At 34.8% G+C, this 19,935-nt stretch overlaps 3 protein-coding genes across 3 annotated transcripts; 1 reads left to right on the top strand and 2 right to left on the bottom strand.

Moving 5' to 3' along the window:
• Positions 1-1,638: 1,638 nt before the first annotated feature.
• On the bottom strand, positions 1,639-4,390 carry LOC105637478 (transcriptional regulator of RNA polII, SAGA, subunit). Its single transcript, XM_012220949.4, has 2 exons — positions 4,139-4,390; positions 1,639-3,862 (listed from the first exon to the last, which is right to left on the bottom strand). Exon 2 carries the CDS (start codon positions 3,428-3,430, stop codon positions 2,174-2,176), a length of 1,257 nt encoding a protein of 418 aa, XP_012076339.1. The 5' UTR covers positions 3,431-3,862; positions 4,139-4,390; the 3' UTR covers positions 1,639-2,173.
• A 2,375-nt stretch (positions 4,391-6,765) lies between these two features.
• LOC105637477 (centromere protein O) lies at positions 6,766-12,018 on the top strand. The gene is made up of 13 exons (XM_012220948.4): positions 6,766-6,933; positions 7,186-7,233; positions 7,382-7,430; positions 7,529-7,577; positions 7,806-7,876; positions 8,098-8,156; positions 8,372-8,467; positions 8,732-8,789; positions 9,323-9,459; positions 9,557-9,613; positions 10,557-10,654; positions 10,969-11,135; positions 11,743-12,018. The coding sequence occupies exons 1-13, from the start codon at positions 6,859-6,861 to the stop codon at positions 11,811-11,813; spliced, it is 1,035 nt and encodes a 344-aa protein (XP_012076338.1). The 5' UTR covers positions 6,766-6,858; the 3' UTR covers positions 11,814-12,018.
• An 817-nt stretch (positions 12,019-12,835) lies between these two features.
• HA5 (plasma membrane H+-ATPase) lies at positions 12,836-19,606 on the bottom strand. Its single transcript, XM_012220947.4, has 16 exons — positions 19,376-19,606; positions 17,272-17,391; positions 16,943-17,179; positions 16,083-16,844; positions 15,864-15,986; positions 15,658-15,762; positions 15,424-15,568; positions 15,177-15,341; positions 14,648-14,886; positions 14,515-14,547; positions 14,339-14,420; positions 14,051-14,211; positions 13,783-13,956; positions 13,508-13,690; positions 13,243-13,424; positions 12,836-13,153 (listed from the first exon to the last, which is right to left on the bottom strand). Exons 1-16 carry the CDS (start codon positions 19,430-19,432, stop codon positions 13,057-13,059), a joined length of 2,865 nt encoding a protein of 954 aa, XP_012076337.1. The 5' UTR covers positions 19,433-19,606; the 3' UTR covers positions 12,836-13,056.
• Positions 19,607-19,935: the final 329 nt, after the last annotated feature.

Genomic DNA, 19,935 nt, shown 5'->3' with positions numbered 1-19,935 from the left:
GAATAATGGTTAAAAAATACAGAAGACAGTGTAACACCAATTAATGAAAACTTCCAAGATAGCAAGCGAATTGTGAGTTGCAATAAAACAAAATAAATGGCAGCTCCTTATGCACACACGAGCAATCAGCTTTAAATTGAGCCAATGGATGTTCTGGAGTCATCTGATTATGGAAAGCACAGTTGATATCTATGTGCCAATCACTGCAAATGGCAGCTCAAAAAGCAATTCTCACCTGTGATACGATTCATAGAAATTGTCAATTCACTGCTGCATGCAACAGGCAATGCTTTGTGGACAAGCACTTAAATGAACTGAGCAAAATGTGATGCCAATAGCAATAAACCTCAAGTAAATGGACTGGTCTACTTCTCCTGCATCTTCAAGAACAACCACTTTCATTTTTATCTTCTTCAAGTAACAAAATAGGAGCGTTTATGGTATGTACTTGCTATCTTATCCATATCTGATAAATGAAACCAGGGCACAACATCATTTTGAACTATCCTTTAGACAAGATATGGCTTGCCATTAATTCCCACATACATTGCAAACATATTCTAATGACTAATAATGACTAAGCTCTAACATCATTTCTAATGTTTAGATGCACATAATTTTCTCTTTCCAGGGTTTTCAAGAGGTACCAAAATAATGACATAGCATGGAATCCACAAAGTAAAGAACATCCTGCATCATTCATGACGCACAATAAAAATATAGAAATATAACATGAGAAAATAAATTAATCATTATTACCACCCGTGCACTCTTCATAAATCTGCCTTTGCATTTGGTAAGAACAGGCCAGTTCAATTCTGAAATTCCTACAACTAATCATAAGACCTGCCCCTTCAGAGGACAATGCGAAATAGTTGTAATGACACCAGTACTTTCTGTCGTACCAATAAGCATTGCCCCAAAGACTAGCAAAGAGAAACTGACATAATCTGCAGAGAATTATTCAAAAGGGGGTTTAGGTCTCTTCATGAAGAGAATGGGTAGAGTAATATATGTCCTTACAAATTCAAATGCCTGAAAAACTTTTATCCCTGTGATCCGAGCAGTCATGGCAAATTGTTAGCCAGCACCGTGCAAATTTGATGAATTGATCAGTTGCCTTATACAAAATCTCACATGAATATTCTGAATTGCAGCTTGATTCTACAATGTGCGTGAGGATTTAGGTATACTAAAATGTGACTCATAATAAACCTAGTCCCAGAGAATTCAAATCAATAGAAAAATTCTGTACCAATCTGAACTCAGTTTTGGCCATACTATTAATTGCTTTTCTCATTTAAATTATCAACAAATTATTTACCATCTTTACAGTGTTCATCATTAATATGCTTATCAAAATATTCCTCAGTGTTATTCCTAAGTTGTGCAAATAGCCTATTTGAGATTGTCAAAATTTTCAATTCATACGCAGCTATACTTGACTCTTTCTAGCCACAGTGAAAACTCTATATTTACTTTGTCACAGTAATAGGGAAAAGTAGCAGTAATAAACTTTTTATAATGATAATTAAGAGCTCAAAAGCCAGTCTCGTTGAGAACACAAGATGATGCAGTAATAAACTCAGCAGCTAGATTATTTAGGTGTCATTTAGACGCAATTTCTTATTCAAAGCATACAGACAAGTCAGTAGATGTCAATGTGTTATTAATATTGGAATTTCAATCAATTCTCAGATTTAAAAATACATAAAGAGCAACACTGCAGCTCTTACACCAGTGATTTTACCTTTCCCCAAGCTACATAAGAGTATCCCTGCAAAACTGTCATAGATTTCCTCTTCATTGGCTGTATATTGTACAGATGAACTTCAGATCTGTAGCGAAGGCATGATTCAGCCAACACATGCTTATCATACAACAGAGCAACTAATCATGGGCATTCTATTTAAAAGTTTCCCTTGCCTGGTTGCTGTTAACTAATTTCCTGATTCATATAGGGTCTGCAGGAGGAAAAAAAGACACTTGCATGCTCAAACCCAGAATTTCATCTTGCAAGGGCGGAGCTTCATGTGAAGGGGGAGCTACCTGGTTCTTCATGGAAGAATAGAACTGGATCATCAACACTTCCAACAACAGTTGTCAAGGGTTTTGAACCGGGACAGCGACACCCAATTACAGCTTTGGCACAGCAAATCTTCATGCGAATGTTTCAATCCTCAAATGCATGCATGCAGATTTTCTCCAGCAGCAATGGCCAATCTTCTCCAAGCTGCTGTGGATTTAGCTCCATGGCAACCTTAAAATCAAGCAAAGATATTGAACAACGTGGTCTCTGTTCATGCATAACTTCCATTGATCCACTACTATTCTGTATGTGTAAGTGATTACTTGGCCACATGCCATTGATAACCTTGCCCTGAACTTGTTGCTTATGGATGATGTGCTTTCTTGGATCATGTGGAGACCTTGCTACCACCAACTGAACACAAGACCTGATCAACCCTTTCAAGTACACATCCAACATATTATTCAGAGTATTTGCACATTCTACCGAAACCCCACTGACACCCTGTGCAGCTGCAATGTGTTCCATGCGTCTCCTCAGCCTTTCTGTGTCAGACAATCCACCACTGTCATAATAGCTGATGAAATCACCACTAGTTGTTGTTGGTGCAGCTTTGCGAGCACAACCCACACTAGCTGAATAAAATGGAATCCCAAGAGGTGCAAGCAGTGGACTTCTAGATAAACTCAAGCGGTTTGCTTGCTCAACTTCTTCCCCATCTTCCACAAAAGCTGTCTGGTCTTTGCTATGCGGCGTTGGTTTTTCAAAGAGCCGTTGAACTGACCCTTCCCTTTCATTCTCAGGTTGGTCAGCAACTGCTTGAAGATTCTGTACTTGTCTCTGATAATCATATGGAGGCAATTCTCCATTATCCATAATAACCTTACTGCCACTATCTTCTGCACCAGTTGATTGATGCGAGACACATTCAACTTTCCCAGTGGGACCAAGTGGGCTAGGCCTATCTCTGGGCTTACGATCACGCATCCCTGACCTAATCTTCCGTGGGGACATTGACAAAACCCCATTCGACCAAATGGACACATTTTGATTCTGATTTGGAAGAAGGGATCCACTTTGTTCTTGCCCATCTTCTCTACCTGGAGAGCTTTTTGCTATTTGTATTGCAGATTTTGCGGGACCCGCCTCGTAAACAGGTGGTGGGGTCTTGGCCTGACATGCATTCTTCAATATGGAGCGGATAAGCTGATTGTGCAGGGGAAGATTCTCCCTTCCAAGCAAGCGAAAACATGACTTGTCGAAGTCACTCTTGCTCAGCTTCTGACTCAAAAACCTATTCAAGCAATAAAAATACTTCTTGAACCTCTCAATTCCAACCTTCTTCACTATCTGAGCTTTCAATTCAACCAAATCAATTCTGGAGCTCTGCTGAGGTTGCATTTCTCAACCAACAGATTTATCCACCATCCAACAGAACTACAAGACCCCTAGACACCCGGTAGCACTACAAAATACTGTTATACTCGCCTCCAAACAAGCACAAATTCACCAACCCGCATATCAATTCAGTGCAAGTGAACTGCAAGCTCCGTGTATCTCAAAATAAACAGACTTGAAATAGTATGCACAGAATGGTGAAAACGTCAATTACCAACCAGAATATAGTTATTTCGGTTTCCAAACGACCCAAAATTCACCCGCCCAGAAATCATACAATGCAAATTCAAATCTCATTTTTGCCAAAACGCCAAAACCCTAGAGATCAAACTCAGTCATTAAGCTTATTCTAAACCCCGAAATCAAGCCAAATTGATTCGAACACATAATAAATTAAAACCCTAAGTCTGAATCAGCAAACTTGATGGCACGTAACTGCACGAACCGTAAAAGTATATTACTGCAATGATAAAACTCGCCACCCACCCCCACCCGGCTTGAAAATTTTGACAAAGAATTTAAGAGCTCGAAACTTCAAATATAGAAATTTGAAGTTGAAATGAGAGATCAGTGAAGCTGGGAGATTGAGTTGAAAACAGAGCACCAATTGCAGATAAAATTCGAATTGCAGAGAAAAGAAGCGCAATGAAAGACTGAAAAGTTAAAGTGAAGAGTGTGAGATTAAGGTTGAGAGATTTATGGAGCTCTGACCTTAACCAACTTCACCAATTGCAGAGAAATCGATTCGAGAGGCTCCAACTCACTTTGGGATTTCGATTCTTCGCGCTTTATTTCTATTTCTACACTCTTTATTTTCTTTAATCTGTTTTCAAGTGCATAATTTCGGTGTTGCTGATTTGTAATAGAGAGAGCTTTCAGCTTTGCTTTGTTTGTGTAGCTCGATCCCTCCCTCCCTGCCTGCCTGCCCGCTATTACTTTTCTTTTCTTTTTATTTATTTCTTCGTTTTTCTTTTTTCTTTTTTATTTCTTCTCTCTTTTCTCTTTTCTTTCTTTGCTCGCCTCTTGCAATTTCTCGATTTCTTGGTTTTCCGTTTTTTTTTTTTCTAAAATTTCCCTTGTTTTTCGTATGTTTTTCATGTTTTTAATTATTTTTTACTACTAAAAACCTCTTTTTTTTTTTTTTTTTTTTTTACATTTTCCCCTTTCCTTGCTTTGATGTAATTTTTTTTTTTTTTTTTTACATTTGTGAGATTTCAATCTAGATATTATATATATTATAAATAGTTTTATTAATGCATAATTAATCTTTTAATAATTGCAAAAATATTTTTTTTTATCTTTTAATAGTTGCACAAATAAATTTTTAATTTATGTGCAATTGATGGTTAATCGTATTTACGTGTAATATTGATGCAAGAGATTATACAAAATATTTCAAAAAGGAAATTATATATTTTAAAAAATAATTAATGATGTCAAATTCTTTTAGAAATATATTGGTGTCGAAAGTTAATAAAACTTAAAAGTGAAATAAAAGAAAAATAAAGTGTTAGGTTTATCGAATTTAAAATTCATAAAATTCACATTCCATTTTTTGATAAAAAAATAAAATTCAAAAACTTAAAGAGTAATTTTAGAAGTAAAATTAAGTGATTTAAATTTCATTGACAATAAAAAGTAATTAAAATTATAGAATTATATAATTTTTCTCTCTTACAAAATGGTAATTCAAGAGTACAATAAATTTATTGGTTTCACGATCGTGGTTTATTTTTATTCAATCAAGAAAATATTTTATGTGAATTTATGAAATATTTAGATAGAATTACTCATTTCCATCAATAAAAACCATCACATAGTGATTGCTAAAAATACAATATTTTCACTATTGATAGATTATTATTTTTTAATTACAATATGACAGATAATATTGTGAGGGATATGTTTAAAAATAAGGTTATAATTTAAATAATAAAACTCCAAAGCTATTTTATAATTAAAAGAACAAGATAGTAGTAAACAAATGTGGTCATGCTGGTATTTTCACTGAGATGATAGGTAAATAACTCAAATTCGAATACAATCAAAATTGAATCAAAAGTATCTCTTGAGATTTAAATTGTAAAATTTTAAATAATATGTACATTTATTATAATTTCCAAAGTTGCAATATAATGGATAAATAAGATATTTATCTTTTTTATGCATTTTGTTTTCATATTTAATAATAAAATTTTAAAAGCTTAGAAATTTTAAATATTTTTATAATTTATAAAATTTAAATATTTTTGTAAATTATAAATTTGATATTTTTAATTAATTTTTAATATTTTAATCAAATAATAGAAAATAAATAAAAGGAAATTTTCCCTTTTAAGGTAAATTATTTTTTAGAAACGAATAGAGTTTAAAAAATTTAACTTAAATATATTTTCTTTTCCATTTGGTTAATAAATGTTCAAATTTATATTTTTTAAGGAAAATAATCAATTTGCATCATCTAAAATCAGCTACAGAATCAATAATGAAAAAGGAGGGACATGGCCCCTCTCTTAAGATTAGATGTAAATAAAATATCTTTTGTCATTTTTTTATTATGCCCCCTATACTCTCTCAAGATAGAGGGATATATTATAATTAAATATATAATATAAGTAGTAAATAATAAATAAAAAAATAGAAAATAAAAAAATACATTTTTATTTAAACTATACTCTACGTAAATATTTTTATTTTATTTCTTTTAGTAATATCTTATTAAGATACAATAAAAAAAAAGAGAGAGAACCAATCAATTGGTGATGAGGAAAGAAATTTATAGAAAAAAAAAATTTTGTTCTATTTATTTCATTTGAAATTATCTTTTATTACATAAACTACGAAAAATCATATTTTATTATGATATATAATAAAAAATGCTAAACTATATAACTTCACTTATGTATTTAACAAATAAAATTTTTATGATAATGCACACCATTTGAGAAATTCATTATGCTCATGAATTTAGCAATTTGGTTAACATTATACCATAATTCTAAAAGATTTAAAGAGGTGCAATGTTTATAAATTTAATAAATTTATGGAATCTCGAAAAGTTTGAAATAGCAAATATTTTTATTATAAAGTGTAAGATGTGAATTTATATATCTAGCTTATAAAACTCATTTAATTATCTATTTTTTAATAATGTTTATAAATTAAATACAAACGAATATATAATTTTGCAATACATGTTCATATGTGCGCGCTAATATTTCTTCAAATCAATATATTCACATATGGTAAAATTAAAAAGAAAAATAAAAAAAAAAAGTCTCGGATCCGGAGCTCCACCCGATTCGTATAACCCTAAAATCTAATTGTGAATCCGTTCACAGTGTCGCTGTTTGTAACCAACTATTTTCTGTCCTTCTTCCTTCATCTGTGTCTTAATTCTTCTAATTCCACCTCTCAATTTCAGAGCATCAATGGACAGCGAAACGGAGGAGTCGCTGAAGAAGAGGCAAAAGAAGAATCCCTTTGCCGGGGACTCTTCTCGCAAGGTCAATTTATTTCCTTTTTTTTTTTCGTTTTTTACCGCCATTTTATTATTCATCTCTATTTATATTTTGCTGCTCTGCTCAAGATTCGGTTGTGTATTACAATTGTTCAATTTTTTAAGCAATCTCTCAATTTACTCATCTTTGCGTGTTTATTGCTGATAATCTCTATTTCTTTTTTTTTTTTTTCCGAATAAGTTGAGTAAATGGCAATCTGTACATGAAAACTGATGAATAATGTGTGTGGAGATGCAGCAACTTGAACTGATTGCGATGCGTCCATTCCAGCTAATGGGAGAAGTGGTATTATTCTTGCATTTTGTTTCTTATTACTGATTATGGAAATTCCAACTTGATGAACTTATAAATTGCCTACAGTTACTATTATTTATTTCAACAAATTGAATTTCCCTCCTTTTGTTGATTATAGTAATGTTCTATTGTATCACAGAGCTTTTTGCAAGAGGAAGATATTCGGTTGGAGACCACACGAGCTAGATGTACGCATCAGTTGTTCCCTACTTGTCTCTTTGTTATGGATTTTTCTGATATGGTTTTGTCTTTGGTACTTTTAGAAGCTTATTTTTCTCTTTGACAGTTGCAAATATCATCAAGAGGCATGCCGAATTGGCAGAGCGTCTTTCCAGGTATAACTTTCTTTGACTTCTGAAGACATCATTCACCTTGTCCATTAATGTGCTTCAAATTTTTATAATTTCCTATAATTGTGGAAAGCTTTGGGTTTTATGTGCTCATGTTGTTGTATGCTGCATATCTTTCTTGGGCTATACTTTGGTTCTGCAATGATTGCAATGCAAGTATAAAAGGTTGTTTTTCATGGGAATCTTACTTGTTTATCTTATTGATCTCATTAGGGATTCTGATAAGATGATATTTGAGCGTCTACAGAAGGAATTTGAAGCTGCACGAGCATCTCAAACTCAAGGTAATTTTTGGCACATGTAGCATGCATTAAAGCTGCTTAAACTAACAGCACATCAGGGTTCACTATAGCTTTGTAACTCGTGTTCTAAGTGTGGATGATCTGTCTCTGTTTCCCTCTTCCTCACCTTTTATTCATTAGCATCCAATTTAATCATTCTCATACCTTAATTTATTGTTTGTAAAATGCTTTTTTATTTATTTTGACTTATTTTTTTCTCGCAGAGGTTTATTTGGATGGTGAAGATTGGAATGATGGGCTATTAGCTACAATAAGAGAGAGGGTATAACTTCATTGAATACTTTGCAGTAGTTGGATGGTTATCATCTCATCATAATCCAATTTTGAAATATATGAGTGAATCAATATCTATCTTAAAATTTACAATATTTGTCTTTATACATTTGGCAACACTATTCACTGTCTTTTCTTTCTATCTACTTTATGTTATTTGGGTATTGATGAAATGTTTAATATACTATCTTGCCATTTCATCAGGTTCACATGGAGGCTGACAGAAAGGCAATGACAGGGGATTTGAATGTGCTAGGTCATAACTCTGAGGATAAAATTACATATAGAGCTGGAAATAAGGTAATCTTTCCTAGAAGCAGGTTCTCTTTGTGAATTGCACTTGGGGATTGGGACAAAAAACTTTCTCCAGCTGCATGTTAACTAATGTTGCTCATTTGATGCCTGCATGACAAATATTAATTTGGAAAAAGACAGTTACGTTTGAAGTTATTGTTAGGACCCAGAGTGACTCATGGAAAGGATGTCAATAATAGTTAATATAGGTTCTGATTGACAGATTTTTTGAGGCAAGTCATGTATTGAATATTAGCTTTATGTGAACAGGTGATTTGTTGTTTAGAAGGGGCAAGAATTGGCATTCAATATGAGACATCTTTTGCAGGTATTTTGATGTACATCCTATAGCATCCGTTACAAGTATAGTTCTGCCATAATCCATGTTGTCTATATGTAGCAATTAGCGTCTAATGTTTAGGCCATGCTTGTTATTACTGCTCAGTGTTCTGTGACAACAGGCTTGAGGTCAATAGCCATTTTATTTTAGATCATCGAATAGCTGGATAGCTGGATTCTCTTGTGCTTTTTGTAGTCTTCTAAAAAATATTTACTGAAAAAACCTAAATTAAACTTCTTTTTTTGAATACTTGAGCTCTGGCCTTACATTTAAAAGTTTTCAATATTTAAGCTCAGAGCTTACCTTGTACTTTTTCATTTTTCCTTTCAAGAGGAATGCTGCACTATGATTTACAAAATGATTTCTTGTTAAACTTTGAAATTTTAACATAATATGATGCATAAAACTTTCCATATAAAAAGTTCTGTTAAATTGTTTTATTCATTTGTTCCTTTGGCAGATGTCATCCATTGGTTTATGCAATTGGAAAGCCAATTTATCTATTTCTCTATTTTTTTCAGGAGAACCTTGTGAACTGTATCATTGTGTGCTTGAGAGCAAGTCCTTTCTTGAAAAGATGACTGTCCTTGAACACACAATTCCTTTCTTTCTGCCAATTCGAGAAGCAGAAAATGATCTTCTTTCTTCCAATGCTATGGTAAGGTTGGTTTTCCTAACATGTCTTTTTTTTTTTTTTGTTTGATGTTGCTGTAATGTTTGAGCTATCTTAATGTTGCTTAATGATTTACTTCCAGAGATTTATAGATTATGTCGGAGAACTACTGCAGGCTTATGTTGATAGAAGGGAACAGGTATGATGTTATTGTTCATATTAATAGTCCAGGCCATGCTTCGATTAACACTTAGGTTGTTCTATTTGAGATGCTTTTGCTGACAAATTGATCCCTGTTTACCAAACACAACTTTTTTTCAAAATCCAAGTCTTTCAGTGGATTTCTTAAAGCCATGGATCTTTGAATATTTGCAGAAATGAATTTAACGTTTTGTCCACTCTTTTCGCTGTTGCAAGTGACTATTTTCAACTTGAGATATTTGTTTGTGAATCTTTAGGTGTAGTTCATTGAGCCCTGCTAGATCTAAAAGTTATAGAGGGCCCTTATTTTGTTTTTACTGGAGATATAATTTTTTTTGATTTGTTTGTTTACCTAACCCTGTAAAACATAGATCGACATTAGCCCCAAACTACTGGCTCTCATCAGGATCCCAGAAACATATAGATAAAAGGAAATAACAGAAATATGGAAAAATCTAATAATATTGTCCGAGATTGAATTACCCTTTCAGTTAGTTTGTATTAATCAAGGTTGATTTTATCAGTTTCTTGAACTTCAAAAAACTTTAGTAAGATAGTTCGTCTCAGCCTTTTGCATCTGACATGACTAGTTCATATAGGGAAGGAGACAGTGGCAGTCTTGGTTTTGGAGGCTTATATTTTTCTTGGGCAATCTCCTTCAGGAATTTTCTTCTCTTAGTTCAATTGCCTAAACAATGGAGGGATTCTTTCCTTGATGAATTTAAGTTAGTTTTTCAGCGTAAGATGGAAATATTTCTTTGATGGATAATTCTTGGCTGTTGGAAATTGTTGAAGACTTAATTTGCTTTCCTAGTTCCATTGGAAAAGTTGTTTTACAATTTGAAGGATTAATTTGTTTTCCTAGTTCCATTGGAAAAGTAGTTTTACATGCATAGGCTGTGATTATTTTCTGTCTCACTTTCTTTCATATTCTTGTGCAGGTTCGGCTTATTAAGGAGTTGTATGGAAATCAAATTGGAGAGCTGTACCATAGCCTTCCATACCATATGATAGAATTCGTATTAGATGATTTTGATTGGTTAGTCCTTTTGAGGCACTGCATTCGTCACAATTCATTTTTGTCTAAATTGTTCCTTTGGACCTTAGCTCTGCTAACAATTACTGGAATGGTCATTCTGCAAACTTTTATTTGATTCCCATCACTAGGTTTTAATGACTCCTGCTTCATTTTGGTTTAAATTTTACCTTCCATATTTTCACTTATAAAATCTAAACATGTAATGAGCAATAATATTATATAAGCTATGGGAAAAGTACTGTATTTTGTACATCAGATACATATATCATTATGCACTTTTAAACTGATTTTTTACTATATATTTCTTGTTGCAGCAAGGTAACAGTCAGTCTTAGATATGCAGATCTGATCTGTGTACTGCCAACTAGAGTCAGAGTGTTCACATGGCCAACAAAGAAAAATGGAGCAGTGGGAAGTCTCCCAAGTCCAGCTCGCTTATCATATGCAGAGGATGCTTTACGAACAATGAGTTTACCTGAAGGTGTTACTTTCTCTCAAATGTGTAGTTTCTATTGTCGAGGTGGAGCTTTCCATTAGATGATGCTTCCCTCTGGTTTTTCCTTTCTTTATGTTTTCTCCTACTCACCTAGTAAAAGAACAAAAAACTAACACACAAATATGAATAGAATTCAATCTGTACTTAGGGGCATATAAGCTTCTTAGTCAAAAGTCAAAGTAATCTTAATAAGGTCGTCATGCATTGGCAAGGTGCAGTAAAATGAAGGTTTTTGTCACAGAAACAAGAATTGGATTTTATTGATGATCCATAGTCTCTCCCTAAGTACTTACACCTACACATAATTCTGAGCCTATGTTTTCTTATCTCTGAATATTTTTGTGATTCCAGTGAATTAAGAGCAAGGTCGACTCATGATAAGGTCTTTCCTTTTATGATAATTAGTTTTTCATTCCCCATTGCAAGACATGATTGTCAACATACACAGTAGAGGATGTAATATATTTTGGTAACATTCTAATATATGACTACCTTTATGGAGTATTACCGCTTTGCCATTCTTATGACTGCTTGCCTTTTGTATTCGTTTTCTTTTCTTATAATAATGTGTCATACTCTGTCTCTGTCACAGCTTATGCAGAGATTGTACTGAATCTGCCTCAAGCCATTCGGCAAATATTTCAGGATACGAGCTCAACTTGATGCTGCTTTATTTTTGCAGCAAACGTTCAATGTACAAAGCTCTTAGCACAATAGGATGTAGTAGCATACAACAATTACCCAGCACACAAGATCCCCTTTGTTAATTATGACTCTTATTAGTGAGTTGTAAATTGGTATGCCATATGCAAGATTGTAAACAAACTTGGTTTATCAGATTGCAGAGCAGTATGATTTATTCTTCGCATATGTTGCCTATTGAATATTTCATTTACAACTTCTGAACTGTAGTGTTCTGTCATTACTGCATATATGCTCATTTTAATCTGAGGTGAAATTGATGGATATACAAAACAACAATAAAGAATGTTTGATCATTTTAACATGATAAAACAATTTTCTAACATTTTAATATTTTAATTTTTGTGTTTGCAGTGAAATTTCCTTGTCATCACTATCTTAACAAATTTAGATGAAGTGAAGCGCACCCAAAAAAATAAAAATAAATAATAATCAAAGAAGGAGGGTTTGCAGTTACATGGTACCTGTGTATCCTATAGGGAAATCAAGACAATTTATTACTTTCTCCGTTTCAAAAGGTGATTGTCTCAAAATATATGAAATATTTTGAGGATCAATAAATGATTTTTATCTAATTTTACTTTTATAGTAGATAATATTCTTCCCGTCCTAAGATATAAAGTCATTTTAAAAGTAATAAATGATTTTTTTCAATTTTGCTCCTATTTATATGGATATACTAATTATCTTTAATTACCCTTGCTTCTTTAATTCCATGCAAAAATATTAAGTGATTTATATTTTGGAGCAGAGAAAATTTAATGTTGTGAAATAAAAAATCATATTACCCTTGTTTTATTATATTTAAAAAAATTAATTATTTCTTTAAACATGTACAATAATTTTAAACTATTTATATTATATAAGTGGGCAGAGGAAAGAACACCTCTTAGCAGGATGCTTTCTGTTTTCTGAGCTCTAACTTGTACATGCGGGTGCCGAAAAATGACGGAAAGCCCGTAAAATTAAAGATAGATAGAAAGTTGTTCACCAACGAAAAACTGAGTAAAATTATATAACTAATACTTATAGCTCTTGAAGGAGAATTACTCTCCTCTGTCCACAAAAGCGAACCCAAAAAAACAAAAAGTATCACAAATTATAGCAAGAGTAAATATCATTCTAATCTAGAGAAAATTTTCAATTAGGCATTGTTCGTCATCATGTCTTTCTTCTTTTCCCTCTTTCGAGACCTGTAACTTCATTAAACTGTGTAATGTTGTTGAATTGTGTCAATGTCAAGTCCCTTAAGCTTCACCACCGACTCAACATGCCCCTTAAGGGTATTTAGCTCCCTCAGCCTGCAAAAATCAACGTTTCCTTTGTCAGAAATATTAAAAGAAAAATGAGACCGTATTTAATATATGCAAAATGAAAACTGCTTGCTAACCTTGCAACCTCCGCCCGTCGCTTGGCTTGCTCTGCGATCTCTGAAAGCTCCCTGTAACCACTCTTTTCACCAAAGAAGTTGTTGGTTTCGGGTGGTTGAAGGCCATGAAGTGTCCTCTGAGCTGTGGCCCATTGGGCTTCTCTCTCTTCTTTTCCGTAGTCTTTCTTTGTTGTAAAGGCAGTCTGTTTTAAGAAGAAAAACGAATGATCAGTAGAAGAAGTAATTTCACTCAGGATTCCATTTTACCCAAAAAAGGAAAACGCACCTTGTTCTCCAAAAGATTATCCCAGGCCTTGCCGCTCAGAATGTAGCGAATTGCAAATTTGAGGAGATCAAGTGGCACATAAGTAACCACACTATATAGCCAGATTACGCCAGCCCATCCCCACCCACACCCCTCTATACGAGCAAAACCCCAGTTCGCATAAACGGCTATCAACGTTGCTATCTGTGCGTTAGTTAAAATAGAATCATTATTTGGGGAAAAAAATACATCTCATAATGAGTTCATTTAACCAGGATAATTTTATTAAGCCTCACCAGCTGAGCAACTATGAATGCACCGACAAGAAGAAGTCCAGGACGTTCAACAAAGGACCAGCTGCGAGATCTTGTGACAAAAATGAGGGCCTGGCTCACAATACTCACTTGCAAGTATAAAGCTGCCATCATTTCACGATCTTTGTATCGCAATGATCTTACCCCGAACTTGTCCTGGATGGATAAATACATAAATATACGAGAGATCAAGAAGTCAAAGCTAACTGTGTCTGCCTTTCTCGCAGATATAGATGGAGTATTTTCTTACCGAGAAGAAGTCGGTATCTTTCATAGCCCAGAAAAACAACACTGTCATTAGGGCCAAGTAACCTCCAAGAACAATACCAGTGGAAAATATCTCTTTAAGTTTCCAGCTATCTGGCTGTGGAGATGGTTTCACTCGATCTTTTGATATTGTCATGATTGTCCCTAGACGCAAATTGATTCACACAATCAGACAAATGCTTATGGCATAAAAAATGGTAAAACGTTAAAACAAACTGGTTAATATTAAAAAATAAAAAATAAAAAAACAAAAGTTTGCCCAAGAGCTCACCATCGTTTAGGATGGCAATAATTAGAACCATGAATGGGGCAAAGTCATATTTCCATATTAAGGCGATAAACATGAAGCCAAACTGCCATATTATAAACAAACAGAGAGATTAAAATAAAGATCAGGAACAACTTGACAATAATTTATGCTAATCTAAAATGAATTTTGGTACTCACTACAATACGGATTGTAATTGAGACTGCATATATCTGCAAAAGAGAAAACACAACATTCAGTAAGCTTGGATTATTAATAGAATGCCACAATGTTTGAAATGCAGTAGCAAAAATAGGAGAAACTGCAACTCACAGTGTAGTTCTTCATCCTTTGGAAGATGGCTCTGCTGGTCAGGACTGCACTAATAATCACACTAAGCCCAGGTTCAGTAAGGACGATGTCAGAAGCACCTCGGGCAGCATCAGTAGCATCAGCAACAGCAATTCCAATATCTGCCTTCTTCAAAGCTGGTGCATCATTAACACCATCCCCTGTCATTCCACAGATGTGCTTCCTCTCCTGTAGCCGCTTAACAATTTCGTACTTGTGTTCTGTTAAAATACAAAAGAGGCGTCAAAAACAAGGAAGCATAGTTACAAATTTGAGAAACAAAAAGAGAAACGAAGGTGGTGCTATTAACTATTGCATGTTCTATCAAAGAAGCATGCAACAAACAGTACGGCAAAAATTCATAAATATCCTGCCATTAATCACCTTGGAGCATGGATGTTCGAGAATGCAGAATAGTTAAACAATATTTATATGACCATGGAAAATGGCTCCTAGAAAGTATAAATTGAGTGGAATTTTAGAAGTTCCCATAACAGAAACCAAAAATCACCTGGGAAAACTCCAGCAAATCCATCAGCCTTTTCAATCAGCTCATCTACAGGGAGGGCTGCAATAGAAGCATCCTTGTCTTGGCCAAGCAATGACGAAGATGGATACATGTTAGTTCCCATTCCAAGCCTGCGACCAGTTTCCTTGGCGATAGCAAGCTGATCCCCTGTGCATCAAGAAAGGTCATACAATATATAAGCAATGATTATTTTTCAAAAGAAAGTTGAAGTCAGTTTAAGAATTATTACCAGTAATCATCTTGACATTCACGCCAAGGTTGAGCGCTCTTCTAATGGTTTCAGCACTGTCATGCCTGGGAGGATCAAAAAGAGGCAGCAATCCAACAAACTGCCATGGCCCACCTGGACTCTCTTTTGTTTTCTCAGGTACTTCCTGTACAAGAATCATTGAGTTAACATTGATATTATAGATTTTTCAGTTAAACAAGAAACAGAAGTAGATAAGATCATCAAATCAAGGACCTGTCTTGCAACAGCTAAAGACCGAAGCCCACGTTCAGCAAACTTATCAATCACAGAGTGCACCTTTCTCTTTACATCCTCCTTGCAATTGCATAGGGTTAATATCTGTTATAAGGCACAAAAAGTAAAAAAAAAAAAAGAATTAGCAGTTCTCTCCCTCAATGTTTCATGCTCCAGGTGTTGATACGAAGAAAAGCAGTATTTACCTGCTCAGGTGCACCTTTGCTAGCTCGGTGCCAGTTTCCATCAGAATCTATGTATGTCAGGGCAGTCCTCTTGTCCACAGGGTTGAATGGAAAGAAATGAACCTCTCTAATACCGGCTCGTGCCTGCCCAATTATTAAATTTATTATGGGCTAACCTGTGACTCTGTGAAAGATTAGAATAAGACAACAAAGGAGAAAGTAGGCATTAAAAGCTTATACCTCCTTAGGGTCTGCAAGCATTCCTACAATTGCAGCATCAATAGCATCCTGATTTTCAGTCCTTGACGCTCTAGCAGCAAGAAGGATAACATACTCTTTGTCCACACCCTTTGCAAACACTTCAATTAGACTCCTGTCAACGGTCAGCTTGTTCAGGGTCAGAGTTCCAGTCTTGTCACTGCAGAGAACATCCATGCCTGCCATTTCCTCAATGGCTGTCATTCTCTTGGTAATTGCGCCCTGTTGAGAAAGCCTGTGCGAACCAATAGCCATGGTGACTGATAAAACAGTTGGCATAGCAATGGGAATTCCTCCAATCAAGAGAACCAATAAGTTATCAATTCCATCTCTGTACTTGCGATTCTGTATTGGGTACATGACTATAAGTTCAACAATGATTCCAACAGCAATTGAGCAAATGCAGAAGTTACCAATGGCAGTCAGAACTTTTTGGAAATGTCCAACTTGATTGGTGCTGTCCACCAGATGAGCAGCTTTACCAAAAAAGGTATGCACACCAGTGGCAATAACAACCGCTTCAATTTCACCCTGCTTACACGTTGAGCCTGAAAACACTTCATCTGAAGGGTTCTTAGTAACAGGAAGAGACTCCCCAGTAAGGGCAGATTGATCAACCTTTAAAGGATCACCCTCAAGAAGACGGGCATCAGCGGGAATTATATCTCCCAATTTAATGCTGATAATGTCTCCAGGAACCAAAATTGCAGCTTCCTGCTCAGTCCATCTGCCATCTCTGAGAACCTACATTTTTCCACATGAAGGGATTGAAAAACTGTTAATAGGAATAATTCCAACAACTGAACCAAGCAGTTAATGTCTGACAACTATGTGCTTATCACCTTGGTTTTGGGAGCAAGACCAGCCATGAGGGCTGCTGCGGCATTTCCAGCATTGTTTTCTTCGATGAAACTGATTGTGGAGTTTATGAACAACAATGCAACAATGCCAACAAAGTCCTGCCAGTCTGGAGGTCTTCCATCACCATTTGCCAAAGCTATGGCCATCAGAGCAGCAGCTTCCATGACCCATGACAATGGATTCCACATAAAGCCCAAAAACTTGAGAATTTTGCTCTCCTGTTTGCAAAATGTAGAATTACTTCAAATTTTGAGAAACTGATATTTTATAAAAAGGACCACCTACGAGACCATTAGATTGCCAAACTGACCTTTTTCTCTTCTAATTTGTTCGGTCCAAAAACTTGAAGCCGATTGGCTCCTTCCTCTGAAGAAAGACCTTCCCTGGTACATTTCAGCTGTTCAAAAACTTCCTCTATAGGAATCCGTTCCTGAAAGTAAACAGGGTTGTTTAGTTGAAGTTCTAAACTGCAGAAAACGAATTTACACCTATCTCGATATCCCTCAGACTTGAACTAATCTAAATTCCCTGCGGTAGGAGTTCGTGGAAAAATGTAACAAACAAATTCAAGCAGACAAATTGGACGATCCAGTGGCCGCCAAGGGAGTGATTTGAGGCCTTTGGATTTGGGTTGGATATATTATTACTTAAATTTCCCCAAAATCAGAAATAGGAGTAAATAGAATATGTGCCATCCATCAACCATCACATCAATGGTTATGTTCTTAAAGAATGCAGTTTATTTAAGCTTAATTTTAGCGCCCATTAGGTGGAAAATTAGATAAGCACAATTATTTCAACCAAGTCGCGAAGAGGATCCCAACAGGCAAGTCTACCAAAATCCAAGTTCTATGCTCGGTGATGCAAATGATCTTTTTTTTTTTTTGTAATTTTAATGTTTGATTGAGAGAGAATTGAAAATAAATTAATTTGACAAAAATATCAATAATTAAGAAAATAAAGGATACTTCGTTTATGATTTTGTAAGGGAAGTCCCGACAAGAATTATTGTGTGAAAATTATTAAACAAGTCGGTGTAAGCTAGGTGTATCAGTATATGCGCTATTCTAATCCGTCCAATATGTGAACAACGGACATGGTCTAAAGTCAACTAAGTAAAATTTCACATCTCATCCGTCAAAATTCTAACATGTAACGTAAAGTACCACGGAAGAACTCCCGTATCCCAATACACCTCTTAAGGAAATTAAGTACTCATTCCGTACAAAGAAAGTATGAGATTTGACATTAATCGTTTCAGTATTTGATTAGAGATGCATATTAATGCAAATAAAATAGAAATTCTAAAAATCACAATCGAGCTATTTTTACGGAAGAATAAATAATACACGAAAGGAATTAGTAGATCACATGAACCAAAACAGAAGGGGAGATTAAAACAAAATATTTTTTTAACAAAAAGGAAAATAAAGAACCAATAGAGGGATTGGCTACGTAACTTTGAAGATACGTGCGATGTGATCCCACTTGTTTCATGTGATTGGGAGCGTTATATTCAAGCCCAAGCAATAGAATCACCTATTTTTTTAGACCATTGATGTTTCCACCTCACTAGATTGAGCCCTAACTGTCACTAAATATCAAGTGAATTAAAGTTGCGTCGCCCTAGATCTGTAAGGAGAAAACGCTCACGGACCCGTGATAATTATCTATTTTCTTTTCAATACTTTAGATTAAAAAAAGAAAAAAAGGAAAAAAGAAAAATAGAAAAATCCACGTCACCGAGGCCAACCAAAAAGTCTTCTATCATCTTCTTGTGGAAAATCCTTCACCCACCCCAATTACCCAACCATGTACTGTTCACGAAAGTTTCGACGCGATTGTTGAATATAACATCGGCGATAAGATGTGCAGAAAAAGTTAAGGAAATAGAAGATTTTTTTTTTTTAAATAAAATTTTAACCAAAACCTAATCAGATTCTGTCACCAGTCTCCTATGGTAAAAAAACAACTCTTAATATCAAATAAAATATAAAATCAAAAGAATAAATTAAAACTATTTTATTTTTTATTTAAAAATATATTCTCTCCAAACCACTTTATTCACCGGTATTCTCATAAAAAAAAACTTTACACAGATAGAAAAGCAGAAACAAAACTAAAGCATATTGTCAAAGAAATTGTTTGTCATTCTTCCATGGAGAACTGGTGTCAATAACAATGTAAAATAATTATAAGAACGAAGAAGAGGAGAAAATAGCCAAACATAAATGGTCTACCACACATTAACTCCACGAGATCTCCAGCTTGCATAGAGCACTTATGTTTATGCAAGAAAAAATACGATCATGATCTTACGATTACAGTGACAATTAAATAGAACCAACTTGTGTTTTTCTAAATTAAAAAATATAAAAAAGAATCGAAATAAGAATCGAAAAATATGAGAATACCAGATCAACAGACTCGTTTTTTATCTCCTCCAGACTGATGCCGCCCTTGGTCGACATCTTCGGTTAATTATTGGAAGACTCTGCGATAGATTATATGTAACAAGCGAGATGGAGAGAAGAGCGCACTCAGACACTCATAATCCGAGGAGGAGGAGCAGTAGAAGTGGCGAAGTCTAATTAGTGGAGAGAAGAAAATTGGTCTCTCTCTATATCTCGACCCTTGAACTAGGCCATTCGAGTTGCTATATATACCCGGACTCTGGGTTATAGAAAGCTGAGGTGGGGTCTACCAACTTGCACTTTATGCCCTTTGTCAATTTTGACCTGCCACGCGCTCATTGCGTGCAAACGTAGGAGACGGGTGGTGAAACTTGGAAGATGCTCCGGTTACTAACGTCCCCAGGCAAGCCTTCACAAACTTTTCTTTTCCTTTTTGGAAAAGTACATCTTTTGCTTTTCTCGCCGTAATAATGCAATCCGCTGAAGTTCAACTTGTGGGAAGCAAAATCTCAGTCGGATTAGGGCGCAACACATTTCCGAATTGAATCTATTAGATTTAA

Source organism: Jatropha curcas, chromosome 8 (genome assembly GCF_041381405.1).
Source record: "Jatropha curcas cultivar XTBG-Jc1 chromosome 8, XTBG_Jcur_1.0, whole genome shotgun sequence".
NCBI lineage: Eukaryota > Viridiplantae > Streptophyta > Magnoliopsida > Malpighiales > Euphorbiaceae > Jatropha > Jatropha curcas.
The sequence above is the reverse complement of the archived record's forward strand: the minus strand, read 5'-3'. Positions and strand labels throughout refer to the sequence as shown.

Excerpts from the sequence above, each read along its gene's own strand:
- LOC105637477 (XM_012220948.4), top strand. The coding sequence starts at position 6,859 with ATGGACAGCGAAACGGAGGAGTCGCTGAAGAAGAGGCAAAAGAAGAAT. Across the intron at positions 7,877-8,097 it reads ACGAGCATCTCAAACTCAAG|AGGTTTATTTGGATGGTGAA; the intron begins GTAATTTTTGGC and ends TTTTTCTCGCAG. Across the intron at positions 9,614-10,556 it reads ATGTTGATAGAAGGGAACAG|GTTCGGCTTATTAAGGAGTT; the intron begins GTATGATGTTAT and ends ATTCTTGTGCAG.
- LOC105637478 (XM_012220949.4), bottom strand. The coding sequence starts at position 3,430 with ATGCAACCTCAGCAGAGCTCCAGAATTGATTTGGTTGAATTGAAAGCT.
- HA5 (XM_012220947.4), bottom strand. The coding sequence starts at position 19,432 with ATGTCGACCAAGGGCGGCATCAGTCTGGAGGAGATAAAAAACGAGTCT. Across the intron at positions 17,180-17,271 it reads ACAAATTAGAAGAGAAAAAG|GAGAGCAAAATTCTCAAGTT; the intron begins GTCAGTTTGGCA and ends TTTTGCAAACAG. Across the intron at positions 14,212-14,338 it reads TATTGCCATCCTAAACGATG|GGACAATCATGACAATATCA; the intron begins GTGAGCTCTTGG and ends ATTTGCGTCTAG.